Raw genomic sequence first — 24,362 nt, forward strand, 5'->3', positions numbered from 1 at the left:
AAGAATTTTATGTCGTATACGACGACCCAAATATATACCACAATCAATATGGCGGACGAAGGACGGACTCCCCGGCGCAAGAAAGGCGCTAGATTTCATCCCAAAGAAGCTCCATTTCCCATTCCCATTCAAAGTATTACAGGAGAGCAATCTTCCACTGATAGGTGGTACTATTACACTGGTTATTTCAGGGATAACTGCGTTGTGATTGAAGATTTAGGAGACCTTACTTTTCTTTACAAGATGGTGAGTTGAGGAGAATTTCCATGCCTGGCGTGGGTGTTATTGTTTGGTATATCTATTTAAACTATCCGGTTCTTTGAAGAATCATAATCATGAATGAAATTCTTTTTTAAGAAGCGTTCTGTATGTTTGCAAAACACTAGCTAAATTAGGTACTCGGTAGTTTCAAATTCTGAACAATTTTCCCGGGATTCGTATTCAACAAAGATCTCAGGAAATTTTTCATTTTAGTTATTTCAAAAAGTGAAGTGGTTTCTTGGCTGGCGAATTTCTTGAACTTGAGCTTGACTTTTGCAGAATCGGCATTTTAATAACATCACCTGCACAACTGTGCATTTAATCATACACGCAGACAAACCCAGCCATATTCTCCTTCACTGTCAGAGGTTTTTTTCCCCGGTCACTAAATCTAAATCGAAATGTCTAATCTGTAAAGGGCAATACAGCCCATCTTCAGCGGACATACCCACCCATCCCATCCCAGGGGACTGACATTCACCACACAGTAATCTCATGCGTGGGAAATTAATGTCTCCTACACCTAACCCTGCAGGAGACGCGACCTACAGTTTATTCGCCCTTATCCAAGAAGACTAGAATATCTATCCATTTCTTGATATTATAGAAAGGTAGCACATTCTCCTCAGTCATTTTAAGACCTTGAGTGTTGGTCCAGCCAGGGCTTGAACCCTCGACCTCCCACACAACAATCCAGCGCTCTACCAATTGAGTTAACCAGGAGGTGGTATACCAAAGGTATAAGGGAGGCAGCAATAGAAAACTGCATCAACAATGATAACATGACCCACACATTGGCCAAGGAAGTATTTGTAAGTCCATAATCATGGACAGATCTTCATTTTACCAACTTTCCTCTGATACAAATTCAGACTCAACTCCCAAGCCTCATCACCATGGTGGATTTTTATTTAACTCATGAGAAAATTTTCTTTTATATCTTCCAAAAATTGTAATTTTTTCTTGGTAGGGTTTCTTTGGGAAAGGATTTCTGTCAAGAAGCAAACCTGAATATGAAACTATTTCAAATGTTTCTCAGAAAGCATTTTCAAAATCAGAAAAGCTAAGAAGATGTAAGTATTGATAGAATGTCAGTTGTTACAAGAGCTATTGATGTTGGTGCATGCAACTGGGATTTTCTGGTGGGGAGAGGGGAGGGTGGGGGATTTCAGTCATAGATAGGTAGATAGGAGCAGGCTATCCAAATTAGGGTGGATGGATCCATTGAATGCTGGAAACAGAAAAAGATACCTGGCTACCTTTCCTTACTTGTAAGATTTTCTCAGTTCCTTGGTGAACAGAGCTTAGGAACACTTGTTATGCTCCTTGATGATTCCTTAGATATTTAGATTAAGATGTATTGAGAGCCAATGTTACTTAATGCTTCATGTATCTGTATTTCAATGCCGTGTATTTCCAATATTTTATAGTACCACCAAGGGAGAGAAGAATCCGGCAGTCAAAGTTTCGTATCGTAAGGAAGGAGAGGTACTGATTATTTTGCACAATGTACTATTAAAGTTAGTTTGGGTCTGATACGAGTCTGATCCTAGAAAACCGAATTTAACAGATGTGTTCTGTGTCAATTAATTTGGAAATGTATGAGAGGAAAAACCATTACCCACACAAAGTTATTGTGATGTTTTGAGTTTCGAAACAAAGTTATCATTATTATTGTTATTTATTTTAAAAAAATGTATTTGCTAATGATATTGCTGCCTTTATTTTTTTTTTTTTTTTTTACTTTTTTTTCATTTTTAATTTAACCTGGTTCTGGTTGTTCAAAGGCCAGATAGCACTATCTACTGGATCAATCTCTCCTTGGTGGATAGTGCAGCACATTCAGTTAACACTTATCCTCTGGAGAGTGATTTATCCTTTGGATAGTGTTATCTGCCCTTGAACAACTTTTACTTATTTTATTAGCTTCGCCGACAGGCAGGGACACCATAACAGCTTGCACCAATTACAGCGGGCCAAGTAAACCCACCCATTCCATCCCAGGGGAGGACATCCATCACACAGTAACCTTGTGCATGGGAAATTAACGTCTCTTCCCCTAACCCTGCAGGAGACGGGACCTACATTTATTCATCCCTATCCGAGAAGATTAGAATATATAACCATTTCTTGATGTTATAGAAAGGTAGCAAATTCTTCTCAATTATTTTTAGTCCCTGAGTGTTGGTCCGGCCAGGGCTCGAACCCTCGACCTCCTGCACAACAGTCCAGCACTCTTAACTTTGCTGTTTTGTAATTTCTTGTAAACACTCAATCAGATGAAGTAGTGTGAAGTTTTCTCTGTTTTTCTTTTTCTTTTAAATTCAGATTTAAAAATCACAAGCAGTGGTGGCAGCAAGCTACTGGCGCAACATGTAAACATGATGAAAAGACAGGTGAAGTGGTGGGAGACCAAGGTGTTTATAATGAAGGAATTATGGATCCTTCTCCTAAAAAGAGAAGAAGTGGTCATGTAAGTTAAATGGTGTGTATTTAACTGTATAGACTTAACTTATTTATATGACCTAAATCCTTATAAATATTAACACCTCTTAATCACAGACAGTAATAACATTTTGCTAAAAGTGCTGTAATTTATTGTTTTGTGTTAGGGAGAGACTGTTAAAGATTTCAAATCTGTCAGTCAATCAGAATTTTGTAATGATGCTATAGAGACTAAATCACAACTCACTGATGATGATGACGATGATGACGACGACGAAAAAAAGGAGGAGGAGGAGGATGATAATGAAAATTACAATGATGTTGAGGATGATAGAAATGTGCTGAGTAATTCCAGTGGGAATGATGAGGCAATGATTACCAACAGGGATTTGGAAGAAGTAATGCAAGATGTTGTGAGAAATAATCTTGAGTCTTCAAGTCCATGTAGGTAAGATATTAGCAAGACTCTCTTGCTGGGTCTAAACAGTTTTACAGTGGTTGAAAATTGATATGATCATACCGCTTTATATTCCTACAAAAGAAATGACTGGATATAACCACTAAAAAAGAAACTTAGATCAGATAATGATATGCAAAATAATGTGAAAACATGCAGTTGATCCAATGCGTGATTTGTTAGCAAGACACCCTGAAAATACTACTGACCAGTTTATACAATACAGTCATGCTCAAAATAATTTTTTTAGAATTTTATGGCATCATACCTTACATAGATATTGAAGTGCAAGGTTAAACATAACCAACGTCACAAGATAATGGTAACTGTCAGTTTTTTTTCTTAATTTACTAACTAATGATAACTTATACATAATCCATATAACCTGACTTACTTTATTTCATGTAGGGCTCGACACTAACTTTTCAACTTACTATAGCTAGCCAAGTGGCTGGTGACATCTTAGATGCTGCGACAATGTCAGTTCATTTACTAGCCAAACTGGCTAGTGTAAACTGAAAACCACCAGCCAAAACTGAATTTCTACCAGTCTGTGGCTAGTGGGCTACTGTTAAGCCCCGTCTACACAAGCAATTTTTATGTGGCAACAGTATGTGGCAATTTTTATTTTCCCGTGTAGATGGCTCTACAAATATTTGTTGTTAATTTGCATCAGTAATAATTTCACACAGCGGAGATGCTCATGGAAAGGAAAAAAGCAAGATGGTGAAAGTCAGAAGACGTGCCTGACATGTTGCAGCTTTAGACACGTTTGTCACATTTTATGTGGCATCTTGTCTACACGAACAATTTTTTACGTGGCAATTTTTATTTGCCACTTAAAAACTAACACACCAGCTTTTCAGCAAATGCAGTTGTCACAAAAGAATTGGTCACTTTTCATCATCTATACAGGCAAATAAAAATTGCCACTTAAAAATTGCCATATAAAAATTGCTCGTGTAGAGGGGGCTTTAGTGTTGAGCCCTGTCATGATATATTTTTTTTTTTTCGGTACATCCAATTCTTGAAAGCAATCAAAAGGGATCTGATAAAGCTACCACAGTGACTAAAACCCAAAGGAGAAATCATTCGGCTAGCTCTAGAAGATGCGATGATCCTTACAAAGTCTATGAGCACTTACAGCTGAGTTTAGAAGAGGTTTGTCGAGCTTATTTCCTATAATTTTACAGTTACAACACTGCAAAATGGTTGAAAATGGGAGTTTCGTTGTTTTCATGACATTTTTCTAATTGAATTTGTAGCATGAACTTAATAGTTTGTGGAGGTGGGTGGCCTTGCGGTTCAGTTAGTGTGCTCAACTCTGAATCGAGTGGTCTGGGTTCGAGCCATGGACGGGAACATCATGTTGAGGTTTCACCTAGGTGTTTAAAAGGGTACTGGTATCTTTTATACTGGTGTTAACCCTGCAATGGGTGGAGGCACGGTGGCCTCATGGTTAGTGCGCTTGACTCTGGATCGAGTGGTCCGGGTTCGAGCCCTGGCCGGGACATTGTGTTGTGTTCTCAGGCAAGACACTTTGCTCTCACAGTGCCTCTCTTCACCCAGATGTTTAAATGGGTACCGGCAATTTAATGCTGGGGATAACCCTGTGATGGACAGGCATCCCATCCAGGGGGGAGTAGAAATACTCCTAGTCGCTTCATGCTACAGGAACCGGAATTAAGCACCGGCCTAATGGGCTACTAGGCTCATAAACAGACTTTACCTTAACCCTGCAATGGACCAGCAGCCCTTCTATGGGGGAGTAGAAATACTCCTATCTGCTTCATGCTACAGAGACCAGAGATAGGCGCTGGCCTGATGGGTCACATGGGTAATATACAGACTTTAATATTAATAGTTACTTAGAATTCTAGATTTCTTAACTTCTTGCAGGCATTTTTCCTTTCCTATGGACTTGGTTGTCTTTCTGTATTGGACAAGGATAAAGTAAGAAAGCATGAGAACATATAATCTTTCTCTATTCAATGAAACAGACTTCTTTCCTCTCCTCCAAAAATTGCTAGCCCTGATTTCAAGTTATTCACTTCCGAGCCATAGTAGTTATTAATTATTTGTTTTTTAATCCATTTTAAGTAATCTCCATCAGTTTTACCATCCTTTTTCCTTTTTTTGATTAGGTGTTTGTCTTCCTTTTAATCTCAGATTGTTTTGCAGTTTTGTCCATAGGCTTATTTTCAAAAGTTTGTAATTAACAGTAACAGTATTGTCTCTCCAGGGCTTACATGTAGGGCTGGCTATTCATACCAGGCCAGTAACCCAAACCACCTTTTTGCACAAGCAGTGGGCCATATGTTTTCTCTATTAGAGGTCTGTTTTCACTGAATAAATGGCCTTCCACTGTTAGTATTTGGTCCTCTTGACACTGTTTACTAAGATAATGTACAGATAAAAGATTCAACTAAATTCAAAATAATTTAGAACACGGTTTTGTTAAAACAGGGCTAAACTTTGTTCAAATAACCTGCCAGCAGACTCCGTATTAAATTTTCTGATGACTGTAAGTCTAGTACTCACCTTTCGTTGTCACATATTTTCTCACTTTTCTATCTAGAAACCCCTGTCCTTGAGTCAAATGTGGTGTGCTTTTTGTGGAGCTAAACAAGAATTCATCCCAAATTATGTATCATATCATTACTTCAGATCCAAGGGATGGGTTCCAAAACTAGGAATCAAATATGGAACAGACCTGGGTAAGATGTCGTATGTTATTGTTTGCATGTCTGTCTATGAAATTAGAAAATTTGTAGGGCTACAGCTCAAAGGTTCTCAAAATGCTTGAAACTCTATCAAGTGTGAAGAAAATTGAAAGGGCTTCAGTCTATAAATCAAAAGCCTTATGGTGGTGAGATCCCAATTTTTAAACCTTCCATGGAAAAAGTAGACTAGTTTGAGTTGTAAGGTAATTTAGGTTTTATCAACCAAGTAGGTAATGTGAATTGGTCACCGTAAAGAGTTTCAAGCATTAGCCCTTCACTCTGACTAAGGGCTAATGCTTAAAACATCAGCTTTTAAACTCTTTAGGGTGGAAACTTCCATCATCAACTTTGTTGATAAAGCCAAAATTACCTTGTCACTCCCACCGATGCAGAGCCACCGTTTTTTTTAGAAAATGACCCCCTTTATTAGTCTGAGTTATAAGCAAAGTTAAAAGACCTTGCCATGTTAGTCATTTAACTGGAGTATTAAGTGGGCTAAACTGTGCTTGAGCAATGCACTACTAGTTTTTTGTCAGCTAATTCAAATTTGGTTTTATGTCTCTGTCACGTTTGATACACAGTTCTTTATAAGGAGGGTATGCCGTTTTATCACTCAAGGTAAGTTGCAAGCTAAAAGTGAATATGTGTATTACCTTATTAAGCATTGTAAAACTAAAATTAAAGTCTTACAAGGGCTGACTGAAACGCAGATAAATCGGATATCACAAGAAGCCAATCAGAGCTCAAAGGGTGATTGGGGTTAAATTTGGCATTTAATTGGCTAAGAGAGTGGTTTAAGTTTTCTCAATGCTAGTCCATTCGAGGTTATTCCATCGTCTTCCCCGGTGTCCATTAAAATCCTTCTAGGTGTAAAAAAAAAGGGTATTTTCCCTAAAAACAACATATCGACTCTCTGAAGGTCTTGAACTCTGACTGTGATCCTTTCGGTCACCCTTGTCCCATCACCGTTTTATTTAAAAAAAGTAGTCATTGTTTTTTATCTCTTACGAATACCGTTTTGTTATTATTGTTATTATTATTATTATTATTATTATTATTAGTTATTAATAAATTTATGTATTTTTTAATCGCAAAAACATCTGCTGGTCAAACGAAGTAAGTAAAGCTCAGGTCTCTGAAGTCTAAGATGTTACTTAACTAACTCTTAATTGTCTTGCGACAGACCTGGTTAAGATATCACTTTTCATAAAAGAATTAAGCTTTTAGGAATGATTTTATTTCTATCAGCTACTCTGTTATTGTACAAATGGTTAATCATCAACATGAGGATACTGTAAAAAGTGATAGCACCATCTTGGGTAGAGAGCTCAGTTGGCGTCAGTTGTGTGGTGTAGGACGCGTGAATGAACATGCTGCTAAGGTATTGTATTTTGTCTCTTCAAAGTGATACAGAAGTTAGTTGAGAGAATAAGCACAGCTTTTGCGTGAAACGGCAAACATCATTTTCCCCTTTCACGTTTCACTTAAAATAGCGTGAACCTTGCTGCTTCAGCTTCGCGTGAGCTCACGTTATTGTGGATTTGAAGGCGCCCTTGTATATGACATAAAAGGAATAGTTTTGGTGCCCTTTTTCCAGCAATTAACTTCAACTCTATGGGAGAAAAAGTGAAGAAAACCTTACGTACACGCAAACCGAGAAACAGGTCACTTTCTCGTAGAAACGGCAAAGCGCAACCGGCAAACGTACAAAAAAAAAAAAAGAAAAAATGACGGGGAACAACGAGGTCACGTGGCCACTCTTACCGTTCGCGTTTCACGTAAACGCGGTGCTGAATATTTTGTTCGGTAGCTTGAATTTTTGCCCGCGCACGCTCTCATTGTTTACTTTGGAGTCACATAATGTCCAAAGATGAAGCCTTTTCTGGTCAAAAGTCAAATCTTTGGAGTGAAGGGATTAAAAAGTAGTCAAATGTTGCAATTTTTCCCAGAACGCTCATGTATTTGCGCTTGTCTTTTAGGAACTGATGATTTGTTACGTCATCAAGCCATCAGGTCAGAAATATGTATTTTGTTTTTCTCTTTTGTGTACGATTTTGTTTTTGAGTTTCTTTTACTTTCTTTTTCACGTTCATTTATTCAATAATTTATTCGTCTTCAGACTTGAAAAATGAAGAACTGTCTTCCCCAAAATGTATTTCAAGATTTAAAATACAGGTGATTGCTAATTAAAACATTCTGAAGAAAAGTACATTTTATAAGATGACTGTAAGGCCCATGCGCGTGCAATTCCATAGAAAACTATTAGTGAAAGCTGATGTGTGCAACGCCGGACGGGTTGGTGGGAGCAGCAGGGCCGGAAAAAGCCGTCCGGCCCTGTACTCACACGGTTCTTTTGCATTTTCCGAGAACGCGGATTGAAATTGTGGAGTTCAGGTTAAATTGTGACAAATGTGAAAATGAGTCCAGCTTCTCGATGAATGATGAGTTTCTTGTTCTGATTCGAAGCAAAAACAGAAAGGGTTTAGAGAAAGTTGTCGTTCGTCTTGTCACGAGCGTGGGCAAAGAAAAACTAGTCCCCATGAGGAGTCTTCCCGCCCCTGGGAGCGAGAGAAGAGAGAAAAATGTAAAGAGAAAGGAAATGAAATGAGGCAAGAAAAAAAATCTTTTTTTGCTCCGTGAACACATGACCAGCCAAACTAGGGTTTCTCTTCTCTCGCTCCAGGGGGGCGGGAAGACGAGAGACCCTGGGAACGAAGTTGCGGTCTGTTACTTGTACGACCTGTAACCGTCGTCTGTTCACAGGGAGCCCACACAAGCGGCGTGTCTGGTCGTTTGTTCGAAATATAAAGAAATGTATGGGAGAATATTGAAGAGTCGTAATATCGCAAACTTATATCAAGGAATGTCTATGTTAAGGCCCAAAATAAATGTAAACCTACCTCACTTGCTCTGTATTGTCGTTTCTGTGGTTCTAAATGGCGAATTTGAGCGGTTTGGTAGATTTTGCGTTGACTGTTACTTTACTTTAGAACATAGCTAGCAGAGTCGCGCAATTAAATTCATTATACGTGAGCGTGCTCAAAATCCCGATAGTGCACGCTGATAGCGTCAGCAAATCCGACTTCGCCAGAACTTTTTTTTCGCGCGTGCGGCCATTGTTAGCGCGGGGAAAAATAATATATTTCGCGACAATAATGGATACAAACAGAAACTCGGCCTACTAGTCCGAAAACGAAGACAATGTTTCGACCTTTTCCCTTGGGCTAGAGCTCTTAAATGAGGCAGAAAGAGAGAAAAACAAAGGAAAAGGAGACTCGGAAACAGCGCCGTCACGATTCGCTTCAACTGATATTGTTGTCCGTTTTTCGCGTCGGATTTGATGCACAATTCCACCGGCTATGTTCTAAAACAATTGGTTCATGCTTTCAGCTGTGCACTATCGAGTTATGGAGCACGTGGGAAGTTTGGAGAGCACTCAAGAAGCTAGAGTTTCCCTCGGCTATCGCCTCGGGCAACTCTTACGCTTCTTTCGTGCTCTCCAAACTTCTCGCGTGCTCCATAACTCGATAGTGCACGCTAAAGCATGAACCAATTGTTAAGTATAAGAAGGAGTCTGCTTCTTCTACAGTTATATTTCTTCTTTAGTTACATTTCGAACAAGCGACCAGACACGCCGCTTGTGTGGGCTCCCTGTGGTTTGGGTTTCGTCTTATGGCCCAGCACGGCATAGCCGCCTCCTCCTATGTCATTGGTTGCCGTTCATGGAAAAAGTTACCGAAAACTCGTGTAAATTTTCAAATACTCTCCAATCAGGATGTGCTTTGATTTTTCATCCATTCACCTCATTAACCGTTTTCAAAGTGTTAAAACACTTGTTCACCCCTTTGTTTTGTTTATTGTTTGTAGGAAGTTGTACTAAGGCGGTGGATTCCTGAAAGAGCACGAGAACCAGACAGAGAAAAATCTTAAAAATGGTCAACCCATGTCTAACCAGCATCCTATCGTGCAGTGCAAGACCAAACAGTGTCGCTTCAAATGATTAGGAAACCCGATAAGATCTCGTGTCCAAATTCAGGCTTGAAGCGGGTCGAAAAACATCCCTCGTGTTTCACGCCTCCGCTATTATTGCAGGGGCGAAGCCAGGATTTTTCAAAGGGGGGGGGGGGTCACACTGTGTGAAACAGTGGATATACTTCCTAGATTGTCGTGTCGACCTCCATGCCGTGTTTAACTAAAATAATAGGGTTATGATAGGGGGGAGGGTCACGGGCACCCCCAGAATCCCCCCCTTTCAGCTACGCCTTTGTATCGTGCTTCGTTTTCGTAATTGGCAGGATTACCTGGCCCAGCTAAACTTACTTCTCGCGCCCTTAAACCAAATGAGTAACTTTGTAACCCCGCCATTAGTGTTCGTTTTGTAGACCACCTTCCGCTATAAAAAGGGAGATCTCCATTTGATGGAAAAGAATCGGCCAAAAGTCAAAAGAGTAAAGATAAAATTAGTTATAGGGACTTGGTTTTGACCTATTGTAACTTCCGATGCGAAAATGCTTCTCTGGCAATAGATTGAAAGCCATTATAAAAGAACTCAGACGGTCATGTTCGATCTGAGTCGATCCTAATTTGTTTCCCGTTGGGGTGTCCATTTAATGCCTTCACAAAGCCAAAAATGGTTGCCACACGGTTAGTGTTAGAACAAAAAGCCCAGAATAGCGTTTCCCTGGACATTTTGAAGGTTTTTCTTTCAGCCGGGTGATGCAAATATCTTAAAGTTAAGCACGTAAAGGAAAACGTTTGCCGCTAAATCACAAACTACACAACAACATGTGGAATGAAGTTTCATTTTTTTAAGAATTGAATATTGACTATTATTATTTAAAGAAACGTCCTACAAAGAAATTTAAAAGTGCTTCACATCCAAAAATATACGATGGATGGTTACAAAACATGATTAAAATGGAAGAAAGTTGTCATATCACGGAAAGATGTTGGTGGAGTGTAGCTTTTTACGAAAGCGCCATTAGCGTGAGCAACACAAGTTTTGCAAGTCAGACAACAGAGTCTAGCAGCACGATCTGTGTTTTCATTGTTCCCTTACACAAAGTGGAAAGGGACATGTATCTAAGAATGGAGTTTAGCCCCTCCAGGACCAAGGGTGAGTCCTTAAATGGAGTCATTCAACTGACCCCACAGTTCTATGTAACCTTTTGTGGAACTAATACATGTATATCAAGGAGACTGGCTTCCTACTGGAAAGGCTAGTTGCGGCGCTGATTTTCTCTACGCCTGGGCCCATCCCTGGACCGCTCCCTTTCCTGCACATGCGAGACTTGCATGTCTTGCATCTCTGTATCATCGTCACCATCATCATCATCATCATGAGCTGCTTCTTCATCATCCTGAAACATGAAAAATTTGACAGGGTGGGCTTGGATTACTGAATTACAGCACAACAGTACAGTATCTTCTATTAATAAATCTCCACCATATGGCTCTTTCGATTTAATTTACAATTTAAATTTACAAACAAAAGCCTTGTGTTCCCCCCCCCCCCAGTATTTTGTGCAATTTCAGGGAAGAGGGGAAATCAATCATCTCGAAACTCATCAGATCACAAATGACAAAACAATGACAGGGTCAATGACAGGAAATAACAATGACAATGACAGGAAATACAGGGTAGGAAAGACCTGTTCTTACCTTAACCTCATCTGTTTCAAGGTCATCAAACTTATCATGAACCCACAATGGACTCCTTGAACGAGCTCTCGATCTGTCAGATTTCTGCCGTCTAGGTAATTCGCGATCATCATGCTGACAAATTTGCAGAATATGCAAAAGTCACGAAAAAATTTTCAGTAAATCATGCAATAGTTGAGGGGAACATTTTTACCCTGTTAATATGATTTCTGCCCATCACTGGACTGTTTTTTCCACAGTTGCACCTTTTGTTTTGAAAGATTCAAGTATTCTGAAGCTTAGTTACTTTTCAAGGTTCTAATCTCAGTTGAAGGAAAGCAGAGAAACATTCTTGTCTTCTGCTAAAACCTACATCAAAATGATAAATAATTCAAGAAAAGTATATGTTTATTCAAAATAGTATAGTATCACTGAGTATTTATCTTCATTGTTTGTAGTTTTGACTAACCCTGCAGGCTCCGAGAAATATGGCTCAACTCTCAAATTTACCAGGGCTTGACATTTAACAGCAGTCCACTAGCCACAGACTAGCAGAAATTTAGTTTTGGCCAGGGGTTTTTATTTCCACCAGCCGGTTGGCTGGTAAACAAACTGAAATTATTGTAACATCTGAGTTGTCACCTGCCAATTGGCTAGTAAGTTAAAAAGTTAAAAGTTGAGCCCTGTATACCCATTGATACTACTCACCAAAACATTATATAACTATATACACACCATGAAGTAACGTTTCCCTCGAGGCACATCTTGTGGATTGACATCAACTTCAACCATCCTCTGGTCCCAGGACCCTCCACCTTGCTGAGTTCTGTTGGACATTCTATCTCGAGGTGGGCCTGAGTCTAGGCGGTCAAACACTGTGCGTCTGTTTGGATTTGAAGCTGCACCTCTACCTTGTTGAGCTGCAATAAAACACTAGGTATGTAATTTCAGACATTTAGGAAGAAAAATTGAACAAGATACATCTAAATTGAGGGCTACCATGACCATAGTTGTCTTGTCTTAAAATGGATTATTGCAAAACTTTGCTATGTGGTGATGTAGTTTAGAAACCTCCAAAAAATACATCAAAAAATAGTTTATCATATTATTTTGAGGAACAAGTCGTTAACAATTCCCTTCCTCCCCCCCCCCCCCCCCCCCCCTTGTAGAGTGAACAGCATAAACAATGAATTCCGCTCAGGGCCACCAAGAAACAAATCCAGCTGTAACGCAGAGTGATAAGAAATCCAGAATCCTTCACCATGCAAATCCCTAGATCTAAACAGTGACTCTCCACACTGTCTGTTGTAGATTTCTCAAAATTTGAGTAATGAGAATTTGGTGTTAAATAGATCAGCATTTCCTTCTGCCTTTCTTCTTATAACCTTTCTTCTTGAAAATATTGTTACATTCTAAAGGTAGATTACTTTTTAGTCTGTCCTCTCAGTAGTTAACCACTCACATCAGATTTCTCCAGGGTGGAACAAAAATTCGCTTAAGGGCAGTGGGTCAAAAGCATGTGCCTGTGTTAGAAGCTTCTATCTGAGCATAGTTAGTATGCTAGAAGCTTCTATCTGAGGGCATGTTTACCAGAAAATAGTTTCCATGCAAGCAAGTGTCCGGAAAGTGTACTCACAATAACGCTCATTTCTCTGTTTCCATCTAGTTGCGCTGGGATCCTCGTTGTCTTCCCGTTCGCCTTGGGAATCAGTTTTTCTAGGTCGTTGCCCAAGTCGCTCGCTTATGTTCTGTTTTCTATGTTCTCTTCTATTCTCATCGCGGTCCATACGGAGTCTCTGTCCTCCTCTGTCAGATTCACGGTCATTATCTGGAGATCTCTGTCTGTAGCCTCTTCTCTCTTTGATAGGATCTCTACAAATGGTGATCACAAAAATCCCTGTAACATGTTCGAAACGACCGCGGGATCTTTGCTGACAAAAGTTATTGTCTTCGATTTTTTCGCTAATATTTCCACGGATTAAGTCTCGTTCTGAGCTTAACTGTAAGCTTAACTGTAAATTGAAATATTTCAAAGGATTCCAAAGAAAAGGCGAGTAGTATTCTTGCAGATAAGGATCAAATGAGCGCGCCTGTGACCGCAGTCTGTTCAAAACAACATGACGCTTTCATTTGGCATGATCTTAACGCATCACACTTACCTTTTATCATGAGCTTTTTGGAAAGATTTCGACACGACAACTGCAGAGGAAATCCTTTTCCGATCAGAAGATTCTCGAGGTCTCTCTTTTGATCTCTCTCTCGATCTGTTCCTTGATTTCTCTCCTGATCTATCCGGCATGATGGCTTTAATTAAATGGCGTCCTTTTCGAATGAAAGAAACCGCTGGCTTCATTATCGTTGGACTGACACCGACGGTCACTGACTCCATGCTCAGTTGACAGCAGCCTTGTCACGAATGGACAACGTTTTGTCCCTTGTATTTTAACCACGCAAAATTTTGTTTGCATGCGGTTCAAATGTTTTGAATAAACATCATGCGTTTCGGACTCTCCAGTAACGTTCATCAGAGACATGTCAGAAATGTAGAGCCATATCACCGACGTTAAATTCTTTCTGGCCCCTTGGGAGGGGGGAGGTGAATTGTATCGTGACACAAGAAAGTGACGTACTCTGATGGAAAAAACATGAAGAGACAAGGTAAATAATGAAACCAAGAAAAACATGCTGATGAGGAAACGAACGACCACACTCGCAGATTGAAAGGATTGATAATATAAACAAGCTAGTGAGCAAAATAATAAATCACTGCATAATTATATTTTATTTGTGTTCAACCAAACAATTTCGCTTATTGTTTGAGGGTGACTGAAAAAATCTCCGTATAGATCCGAGACAGAAATCTAGTTATCTCTAGCTATTTTATGAACCTTCCATTATCTTATAAAATCTGAAATGCTTTTCTTTTCTATGACAAAAGTTCCTATAGCCTAAATATTAAAGCAGCCACTCCTCACGGGAGGTTTGGTCCTGGAACCTATTCGTTGCGGCGACAATGGAACCTTTGAGCTCGTGTCCTCTTTTAGTCTGCAAGAAAGGTCCTTATCATTAGCGCTTCGGCGCGAGAATTTCGTCGCCTCTGGGAAAGGTGCGTTCTCCTATCCCTCATTTTCTACCGGAATCTCATGAGAATTAATGTTGTTCCAATTATTGATCGCGTTGATAGATTTAAAATTGTTCATAAACTCCTGGGTGCCTATTTTTAAAATAAATCTAATTTTGCATTTGAGTCGGGCTTGTTCTGCTGAATGTAGTTTGCTATGTCGTCCACACCCATCTCCTCTACATTTTGCTTTTCGGCTCTCGAAGCTGTTTTAAATAAGTCATCGTCGTCCTCTGTCTCGAAAACTGATCGTGACTTTGTTTTGAAAATGTCGTCCAGCGTTTCCTCTCCTTGGGATGACGATCTAAAAAGGTTTGAAACGGAAGTGAAATTAGTAACGATAGCTGTTATTCTATCTCGAGTCGCGAGTAGGACTAGAAGAAAAAGGGTTCCGAGTCTCTATAGGGAATCGAACCTCACAGCTTTGGATCTACGCTCCAGTTCTTTACTATTGCGCTAAAGATTACCGTTTGTCGGGCCGGCTGTTGGCCAACAAGTGTGCTCAAAACTATAGGTCGACAGTTGGTCGATAGTCGGCTAACAGTCGGCCGACTGTCACCCGACAGGGTTTTTTCAGGGAGTTGGGCTTCACAATTATCGAGTGCTCTGGGGAGCTACATAAAGAAAACTTACGGCAATAAGCAAGTACACGTGGACTAGTTCACCAAAGAGCTCTCTGTAACTCAGTGCAGAGGAGGCGGAGCGTTTTGAAGCGCGGAGAGGGGGGGGGGGTGGTTTTAGTTTCCTCGTGGGTAACTCAAATTTATCCGTTGTTTCACGTTCATGAGCGCCTTTGTTCTGATTATCTGTTGAGATTGTTTTGGATTAGGTTATACGACACTCAAGCACGAAGCGTTCATCCACAAACCTAAAAGAATGTTTCCTTGCTCGATCAAACAAGTCTTCGCTTCCAGCTTTTCCTTTTGTAGCAGATGCTTCTTTGGTCTTCTGTTCGGTAGCCTCTGTATCTTCTGGTCCAAATAATTCGTTTTCTCCAGCAGCCGCCTCTACAAACCTGGGCTTCGGAGTCGGTTTGGGCTTTAGATTAGGTTTCGGTTTGAGACGAGGCTTCGCCACAGGTTTCGATGGTTTAGGTGGCTTCTGAGGTTTTGCCTTGACACTCAAGAGCTTATCTAAGTCGTCTTCGATCCTGTTTTGAGAGAATCGAAAGATCAGTGACACAACTCACTAGATCCACTGAGGTTATAGAATAGTTTAGGTGACAATATTTTCTGAAAGATTGAAAGGAGCAGCAGATCCTGAGCCACTTTTAGCAAATACAGTTTTGCAACAGCTGAAAAATTATCCATTTAGCGGCCAGTGACATTAAAATAAATATCATTAATGTAGTGAACCAATAACATTAACTAATAAGAAATTATGACTTTATATAACTCTGGTTACCAACAAAGAACAGGCCCTTTTCGAAAGATGCCAGTTATTGTCGGCACGATACACAATACAAACGCGTTCACCACCTACATGAAACAAACGAACCGCACTGAACGAACTAATTTTACCGACGAATCAAACTGACCAAAAGCAACCGACCTCCGCTACTAGCCTCTTACAGCCAATCACATATGAGGTCAAACGGACCAATCAGATCTACCGAATCAGTGCGACAACATTTGATGGGCGCACAATGCCTCAGCCCGCGCATGATTACGTCAAATTATCCGAAAAGTGAGTGTGATCACATGGTTTTTGGTTTTGCATAATAAACTGGTTGAATATTTCGTAATGTCACTTTTTGTTTGCTTGTTTTTTTCGATGCCGACGATTCTTTCAGTGCGTGACGCGTTGCGTGACACGTTGACGAGAACAGCACTGTCTGAACAGCAAATTGGCCAATCAAATTGCGACAGTACTGCCAACTGCGGTAAAAAGTACACTGCCCTTTTTTAGATTCCTATGATCTGCAACAATGGTTCACAAGCTGTTAGGATAGTTTTAATATAGATTAGCCGCAAAGAAAAAAAACTCATCAACATCAACACCAATAAGTAAGACAAGACAACTAATGGCTGAAACTCACTTCAGAAGTTCAGAATTGTCTTCTATCTCGAGATTGACTGTATTTCTCTCTTCAGCGCCCGCTGGTACAAACAGAGTGTTAATATCTTCATCATTCGCATCATCTTTATCATCAGTGCTAAATATCGAGAAGCCTTTCACTCTCGAGCTGGAAAGAGGAGCAGATGATTTGGCAGCAGAAAACAATTCCTCTTCTTCTTCGTCCCTATCCTCAGTTTGGCCATCTTTTCCATCAGCGCCAGCAAACAAGTCAACATCGTCGGCTATTTCTTCTTGAGTATTTCTCTTTCCTGTAGAAGTGTCTTCATCCTGTGTAGGTATGCATTGCAGTAATAAAAAAAATCCTGTCAATGTTTTGATTTTATTCAACCTAATTAGCGATAATTGGTCCATCACCAGCAGTCACCTGTAGAAGGCCTTTTCAGCTGGACCCCCAAGAGTGACTAACATCTAATTTCTCCTTACAATATCACCCCTGAATCACACATGAAGGTCAGGGGCAGATCTGGGGGGAGGGTGCAGGGGGGTGCACACCCCCCCCCCGAGATGACCTGTGGCTTTCTAATACAAGTGGTATTCTGCTAAAAGAAAAAATACTATGTGGTTTATTGGTGTTGAAGTAGAGCAAGAGACGAGGTTGAAGAATTTATGTTAAATGGCGTAAAAATGGTAGTATGGCACTGAAGTTTGAAGCATAAGCCCTTCTAACTTTACATCCGGTCACCAGTCTGTTACACCGAGCCTGAGGCGATTAATTCAGAGCTGAACAACAGAGAAATTTCTAAAATCATAACATTTTAGTAACATTTATTAACATTTTATTTTAACATTTACATAAACCACATGGAGTGGTTTATAGTGTCATATAAGGAACCGCTCGACCAATCAGATTGCTGGAAACTCTTTGCTTAGCTCTGAAATTATACTATGATGACCACTCCACGCGGTTTATATAAAATGTTAAAATAAAATGTTAGTAAATGTTACTAAAATGTAATGATTTTTGAAATTATACTAAGATAGACCACTCCACGCGGTTTATATAAAATGTTAAAATAAAATGTTAGTAAATGTTACTAAAATGTTATGATTTTTGAAATTTCTCTGTTGTTCAGCACTGAAATTATACTAAGACAATTATTCGCCTCAGGTTCGGTGAATAATTATTGTCAAATAATCCCCTCGACTTATAATCCCCTCGACTTTGTCGAGGGGATTATTCGACGATATTCACCCCACCTTCGGTGAATAATTGTTAAATATAATCAAGGTTCGACTGTACAGATTGATGTCAGGGTGTCAAGGGTAAAACCAATGAATACATCTTCTTTTATGTTCCATTTGGTAAAAAATAGGGAAATTAGAACCAAAGTGTATAAAAACTGGAGGCAGGTATAACTTATGCAATATTGATAACATCTTGATGGTCTACACTTGGTCTTTCCCAGGCCCTCATTAAATTAAGAAAAGTGAAAGGGTGTGTGAGCAAAAAAGGTAGTCGTCAGACAAGTCTAACAACTGTCTGACCTCAGTCATCTCTTGAGAGCCTGCTTTTTGGCATGCATCCATGGAACAAGATGGCACTTGGCACTGGCTAGCTTACACTATAGAAGGGAGCAAGTCTCTAAAGAAACTGTCACAGCGGTGCAGCCTGCCTCAGTGAGAGTAACAAAGTAATTATGGTTTTATCAACTAAAAAAAATGTAAATTGGCCACCATAAAGAGTTTCAAAGCTGACGTTTTGAAGCATTAGCCCTTCCTCAAAGTGAAAGACAAAGGGCTTCTTATTAAAACATCAGCTTTGAAACTCTTACCACGGCCAATTTACATTTATTTATCAACTCAGTTGATAAAACCATAATTACACTGTAGAAGATCATATGCTGTATGGCCTTGAGTGGTTAGGGCTCTGGGCTTGTAATCTGGTGGTCCAGCTCAGAGTGACCTTCAGTCTGCTACTTGCTGGATTTGTTCTTGTTTGCCCTGGGTTCAACTCCTCAGCTGCGCTTTGTCAGTTGTGTCTTTAATATAGGTACACCGTGTTTATTAATTCCTTTATACTGGCCCTAGATATCCCAATTGGAGGAGTGGTCAATTAAGTACACATACAAACATACAAGGTACCTTATCTGATACACCATGAGTGTCCTCAAATCTGTTCACCTCTTTGTGACCTCTCTTTGCACCAAGAAACTCAAGAACCAATGAACTGCAGGCCAGTTTAGGAGTACGAGCTATTTGTTGTAGTACATCTTGCATGTACTGCCGACGTTCACTGAGCACTGTATCATTGACTAAAAATGGTTTCTTTGGTGGAGGGTCAAACACGACACTGGGGAACTTCTGAGTCAATTTATTGCATAACTCTTCAAACAATTCATACTTTTGCGGTATCTATAATAAAAATTGCCAAAATGTTTTTTTTTAATGCATAAAATCTCATTCCAATACCAAGTACAAAAGTAACAAGAATAAAGAAAAATATCAATTAGGGGATTTATAGATGATGCAAGACTAAATTCTCTGAACTAACATCATATCAATTGCAAGACAGGTAGTAGGGAGAAGCACTGATAAGATCTTAGGAGCAGAACGCTTGACTTAAGACTGCCACGTTAAATCCAGGGATCATATCAAAAAATACCCAACCATTTGACTTGAATGGACAGTGCACTTTTTTGACACTATCATGATCATAATAATTCCTCAGTTATGAGTAAAATGCCACTTGCTATGTTAAGGGCAAAGCATGTACTACATAACATTTGATGAAAATATTTCCTAGTAAATTTTATTGTTCACTTACCATAAACTGCACAATATCAGACTCCTTGTGTTTAGCGGGTGTTTTGAAATAAAACAACTGTGTGACAACAATAATGTGATAATCAACTGATCCTCCAAATGGCCCTGGGATGTGTTCGTAACGAGGAACCAGAATATCAACACCAGTTGCTTTGTTCTTCAGTTCCCTGAGAAAATAACACATGAAAGGCCATTCAAAATATGACAGGTTGCAACACACTGCACTGAACATGCAGAGCCAAGTCGTACTGCTTTGAAACAAGTTGCAGAAACATTTTTACCTCATAAGGGAAGGCAAGTTTTGATAAAACTTTTCCTCCACAGAAAAGTTTTGTTACTGTAATCTGAGGCAGCATTTTAGCCAGTTTGAATTTGTACAACTAATCACAGAAAGAAAATTTTTCACTAAAGCTTTCACCACACATAAGACGAACAATAACTGGCTGCAGTAACTTGTTGCAAAGATTTGTTGTCTCTGTGTCAAGAACATTCGAGCCAAAGTCTCAGTTCAAATTTCAATCGCTCTGATGATGGGCTAAGCTTTGAAACTCTTTATGGTGGCCAATTTACTGCATCAACTCAGTTGATATATACCAAAATTACATTGTTACTCCCACTGACACAGCACCACATTTTCTTTAGAAATTTACCCCTTTCATTCAAACCAAAGTCTGATTGATCTCAACTGGGGCATACATTGCTCTTTGGTAAACATCACTTGGCAGGTGGTCCCAACAGCCCAATAAGCCTTTCCAAAGAGGTATTCAAGTGCATCATCCTTGGACACAACTTTGTCAACACCCCCACTCTAGGGGAATAGCTCCAGTTCTGCCCTCTACGTCACCCCTTGCCTACTGGGCCAATTCTATTCCATTCGTCAATCCTGCCCTTGGAAAATTAAGCAAAGAAGTGGCCTGCTCTTACGTTCTTAGGAGAAAGCTCAAATAATCAAGATAAAAATAAAATTTTGAAATACTTTTCAGTAAAGGTAACAACACAAAACAGCAACAGTGATCGATGTTGACCTTCATGCTACGATTACCTTTGCGTTTAGCAAAGAAATGGCTTGACTAGGGTTGGGTTAGCCTTTGTGTCATCCATGGTGAAGATCGCTATTAAGGATAACAAGTGTTTAATTGAAGTAGGACTTCCTCGAATGGATGGCGCTGGATCGGAATTAAATAATTCGAATGCCCCAATGCTCCGATTCTGAAAGTCTCGACAGTCAACTTAAGCGAAAGCAAAATTCATAGAACACTTTACAACGCCCCATAACAATTAAAAAACATTCAATTAATGATCTCACCGGTTCGTCAATGCTACTGAAGTCATATTGATTCGATTTCCCCGAAACTTTCCCCTCTTATTTGCAAGCTCCTTCTATTGGTTTTAGTTGTCACTGCATGTTGCGTGATCGTTGCGTGACATGAAAGTCTCGCCCTAGGCCCTTTCGCTACAAAACCAGTGACTCCAAAGATATCTTGTCGCAGGCCAGTTGTATTGGAATATTTAACAATTACTCCCCAACGGAATTGTGGTTGAGGGTTTTATCTTCAGAAAAGTAACGCGAATAGTAGAGACAGCCACCGACGCAGCACCACAGTTTCTTTAGAACCTTATCCCCTCTTTTCATTAGTGCTGTATCAGCAAATGAATAAAAGGGGTAAGTTTCTAAAGAGACTGTGGTGCTGCGTCGGTGGGGGTAACAAGGCAGTTTTGGTTTTATCAACCGAGTTTAAAATAACGTAAATTGGCCACCCTAAAGAGTTTCAAAGCTGACATTTCGTTTTGTTTTGTTCTTGTTTTGTTTTTGTTTTGTTTTTATAGATTTGTACAGTATACAGGTGAGAGAACAATAAGACTCGTAGTCCCCTACCAGCTAGGTTCACCCACCTAAACCAAACACAACCCACCCATCCCACCCCAGGGGAGGACATCCATCACACAGTAACCTCGTGCGTGGGAAATTAACGTCTCCTATACCCTCTACCCTGCAGGAGACGGGACCTCCATTTATTCGTCCCTATCCGAGAATACTAGAATATCTAACCATTTCTTGATGTTATAGAAAGGCAGCATATTCTTCTCAAATATTTTAAGACCTTGAGCGTCAGCCCTTCGTCAGAGGTCGTCAGCTTTGAAACTCTTTACGGTGGCTCATTCACATTATCAAATCACTTGATAAAACTCAAACTGACCCTGTATTAGAAAATCCTACCCGTACGATCTCATGTTTACTTGCTCACTATATCCCGGTGTTGTCATAGTTACTTACTTACCGCTAAGGGATGGGGTGTTGGCTCACCAGGTGTGATGGTGCGGCTCAGTTAACCTTTACTGTGACGTGCATTGAAGAGTGAAGTTTCGCAAGAGCTATTGCCCAATAGTCCCAGACTCACACCGCAAGACCTGTAGACTATCTTATTGCGTAATACACTAACTGAACTCTAACCTGAATCACTCGGCGTTTGTAGGGAGAATTTTAAGATGGCGATCATTATCGAGGTAATGCAAAAGATATGAGTAAAGATGCTTTTTCGGCCTTTCATAACTAATGGAACGAACAAAACTTCTGATTCCCCAAGGGAGTCGGGTTGAACATGAGAGCTTCAGATTCCGCGCGCGCTCCGATTGCTCTACCACAGATGGTCATGAGTCGTAGGGACCCTAGTACCTTATAGTTAACAAGCAAGGCCATTGCTAGGCTCATATATAATTACCCTGCTCATATATAGTTACCCTGTTTCTTTCGTTCAAGCGGGTTACTAGCGCGCCCAACTTATTGATCGACATCCAGCACTACAAACGTCGCATAAGGAAGATTTCGACCGCATTCCATTCACCCTCACGTTTCACCCTCACAACCACTCAGTTAAATCCATCATTCTTAAAAACTTTAAATTACTTCAAAACGATCCAGAGACAAGCACTATCTTTTCGCAGCCTCCGCTCATTTCATTCAAACGCGACAAAAACATAGGCAATTTTTTGGTCAGAAGTTCTTTTCAAACTAATGACCAACCAGGCACTTTTAAATGCGCTAGTGCACAATGCAAAACGTGTCCTTTCATTCACAACACTGATAAAATATCGGGACCTAAACGATCCATTAAGATCACCGATCGCTTCACGTGCACCTCCGCCAATGTTATCTATTGCATAATTTGCACTTATTGCAAAAAGATATACATCGGCGAAACAGGCAGAAGACTAGGTGACCGATTCCGAGAACACCTTCGAGACGTGGAAAGAATGACAAGGACACATCAAAACCAGTCGCTAGACATTTTAATTTACCTAATCATTCTAAGCAACATATGGCAATCTGCGGTCTTTCCTTACACTTAGGTGGCACGGAAAGCCGTAAAAATCTTGAACAAAAGCTCATCTTTCAAACCGGCAGTCTAAATCCCACAGGGATCAACGGACGCTTTTCATTCCACTAACTTATTCTTGTTTTTCTCGTTGCCACGTTCCCACCAATAACGTAGCTCCATTCTCCGCCTTTAAAAACACACACAACCCACAATTCCTCTATTCGCTCCGACGAAGGGCTAATGCTCAAAACGTCAGCTTTTGTAATCGTTACGGTGGCCAATTTACCACTTCAACTTTGTTGATATATCCAATTTATTTCATATCTAATACAGGTCTTGCACACTGCTATGATCAGTAGTGTCACAAGCGTCGTGTTTGTAAATAGAATAACAGACATAACAGACACGTGTTCTGTACGAACGTAGCCGTGGACTAGTTCATTATAGAAAATCTGTGGCTCAGCGGTAGAATATTGGAGCACGGAACCCAGGTTCGATTCTTCTTGTCGACTGGGAAATGTTTTCTTTGTTCCATGCCTTTGACGAGACAAAAGAATGAACATCTTTTCACATTTCATTATCGACCTCAAAAAAGCATCGTTTTTCATTTATTACACACCTGACACAATCGACACTGGTAGCCCTAGAATTCGTCATCCGCTCTGACAAAGGGCTAACGCACGAAACATCAGCTTTGAAACTCTTTATGGTGGTCTTTTCCTTGAAAGAGAAGATTAACCCCACAACACTCGCGATTATATAATTTTCCTTCACTTAGAAAAGTAGATTTACACCGCGATTGATAAATGCAACCTCTTTCCCAGGATCTCTCACATTTCCGCCCCCGTTGGAGCGCGTTTGAGAAAAAAGTTGTCATACAATCTTTGAAAGGCTTCAAACTACGACGTACGACGAATTTTACCAGCTCGAGAACCGGTCTCAAATTACATGTTAAACTACAGTGCTTGTGTTTGTCCGTGAGAACGATATAATATGCGACAAATACGCACGAAAAATACTTCTACACGTTCAGAATATATCAAATTATATTTAGCTACAGTGAAAGGAAAAAGAAACGGCCTAACTTTTACGGAATTTTCAGTCAAACTCTACCCATCCTACCGCTTTTACCACCATATTGAAACTAAAGCTACCACAATGCAATGCAATCGGAGTGCGCACACCGCATGATGCTTGAATTTGTACGACACATTGCCTCTCCTTACAAAGAGCAGGTTCGGGCAGTTGTCATTTCCGGGTGACAGGAACAGAGATATTTCGAATCTGAGATATTTCGAATCATCTGAAAACTGTTAGAAAACTGTCAGAAAATTTGCATAATATATGATAACGAGAGACTTATCACCGCCGCAGTGCAATCGAGTCAGTCAATGTTTCCTTCCATGTCTTCATCAAGAAAAAATCATAAAAAGTTCGAAATACTGTAAAAGATTCAATGAAATAATAATCTTATAATTCCACCTTTCAAACTACTCATTATCCACACGCAAAGCGCAACTCGTAACTGGAATGAAACTCCCCATGGTTAATATGTA

The 24,362-nt window shown here is 40.0% G+C and overlaps 3 protein-coding genes across 4 annotated transcripts; 1 reads left to right on the forward strand and 2 right to left on the reverse strand.

Annotated features, from left to right (window-relative positions):
- The first annotated feature begins 25 nt into the window (after positions 1–25).
- On the forward strand, positions 26–10,822 carry LOC111341783 (tRNA-splicing endonuclease subunit Sen2). Its single transcript, XM_088751179.1, has 13 exons — positions 26–246; positions 1,232–1,334; positions 1,692–1,749; positions 2,590–2,734; positions 2,874–3,154; positions 4,198–4,324; positions 5,063–5,116; positions 5,742–5,880; positions 6,468–6,504; positions 7,135–7,267; positions 7,866–7,899; positions 8,006–8,061; positions 9,754–10,822. Exons 1-13 carry the CDS (start codon positions 49–51, stop codon positions 9,814–9,816), a joined length of 1,428 nt encoding a protein of 475 aa, XP_088607305.1. The 5' UTR covers positions 26–48; the 3' UTR covers positions 9,817–10,822.
- Positions 10,673–13,864, reverse strand: LOC111341785 (uncharacterized). Its single transcript, XM_022948796.2, has 5 exons — positions 13,686–13,864; positions 13,163–13,398; positions 12,262–12,446; positions 11,548–11,661; positions 10,673–11,246 (listed from the first exon to the last, which is right to left on the reverse strand). The coding sequence occupies exons 1-5, from the start codon at positions 13,823–13,825 to the stop codon at positions 11,106–11,108; spliced, it is 816 nt and encodes a 271-aa protein (XP_022804531.2). The 5' UTR covers positions 13,826–13,864; the 3' UTR covers positions 10,673–11,105.
- Positions 13,865–14,289: 425 nt separating this feature from the next.
- Positions 14,290–20,905, reverse strand: LOC111341779 (uncharacterized). 2 transcript variants are annotated; one of them, XM_088751197.1, is made up of 6 exons: positions 20,796–20,905; positions 19,491–19,656; positions 18,848–19,078; positions 16,686–16,993; positions 15,516–15,797; positions 14,290–14,951 (listed from the first exon to the last, which is right to left on the reverse strand). In XM_088751197.1, exons 1-6 carry the CDS (start codon positions 20,819–20,821, stop codon positions 14,747–14,749), a joined length of 1,218 nt encoding a protein of 405 aa, XP_088607323.1. In that variant the 5' UTR covers positions 20,822–20,905; the 3' UTR covers positions 14,290–14,746. The 2 variants fall into 2 exon arrangements, with proteins under 2 accessions (XP_088607323.1, XP_022804526.2); XM_022948791.2 differs by having other exon boundaries at positions 18,809–19,078.
- Positions 20,906–24,362: the final 3,457 nt, after the last annotated feature.

This window comes from Stylophora pistillata, chromosome 2, assembly GCF_964205215.1.
Source record: "Stylophora pistillata chromosome 2, jaStyPist1.2, whole genome shotgun sequence".
Taxonomy (NCBI): domain Eukaryota; kingdom Metazoa; phylum Cnidaria; class Anthozoa; order Scleractinia; family Pocilloporidae; genus Stylophora; species Stylophora pistillata.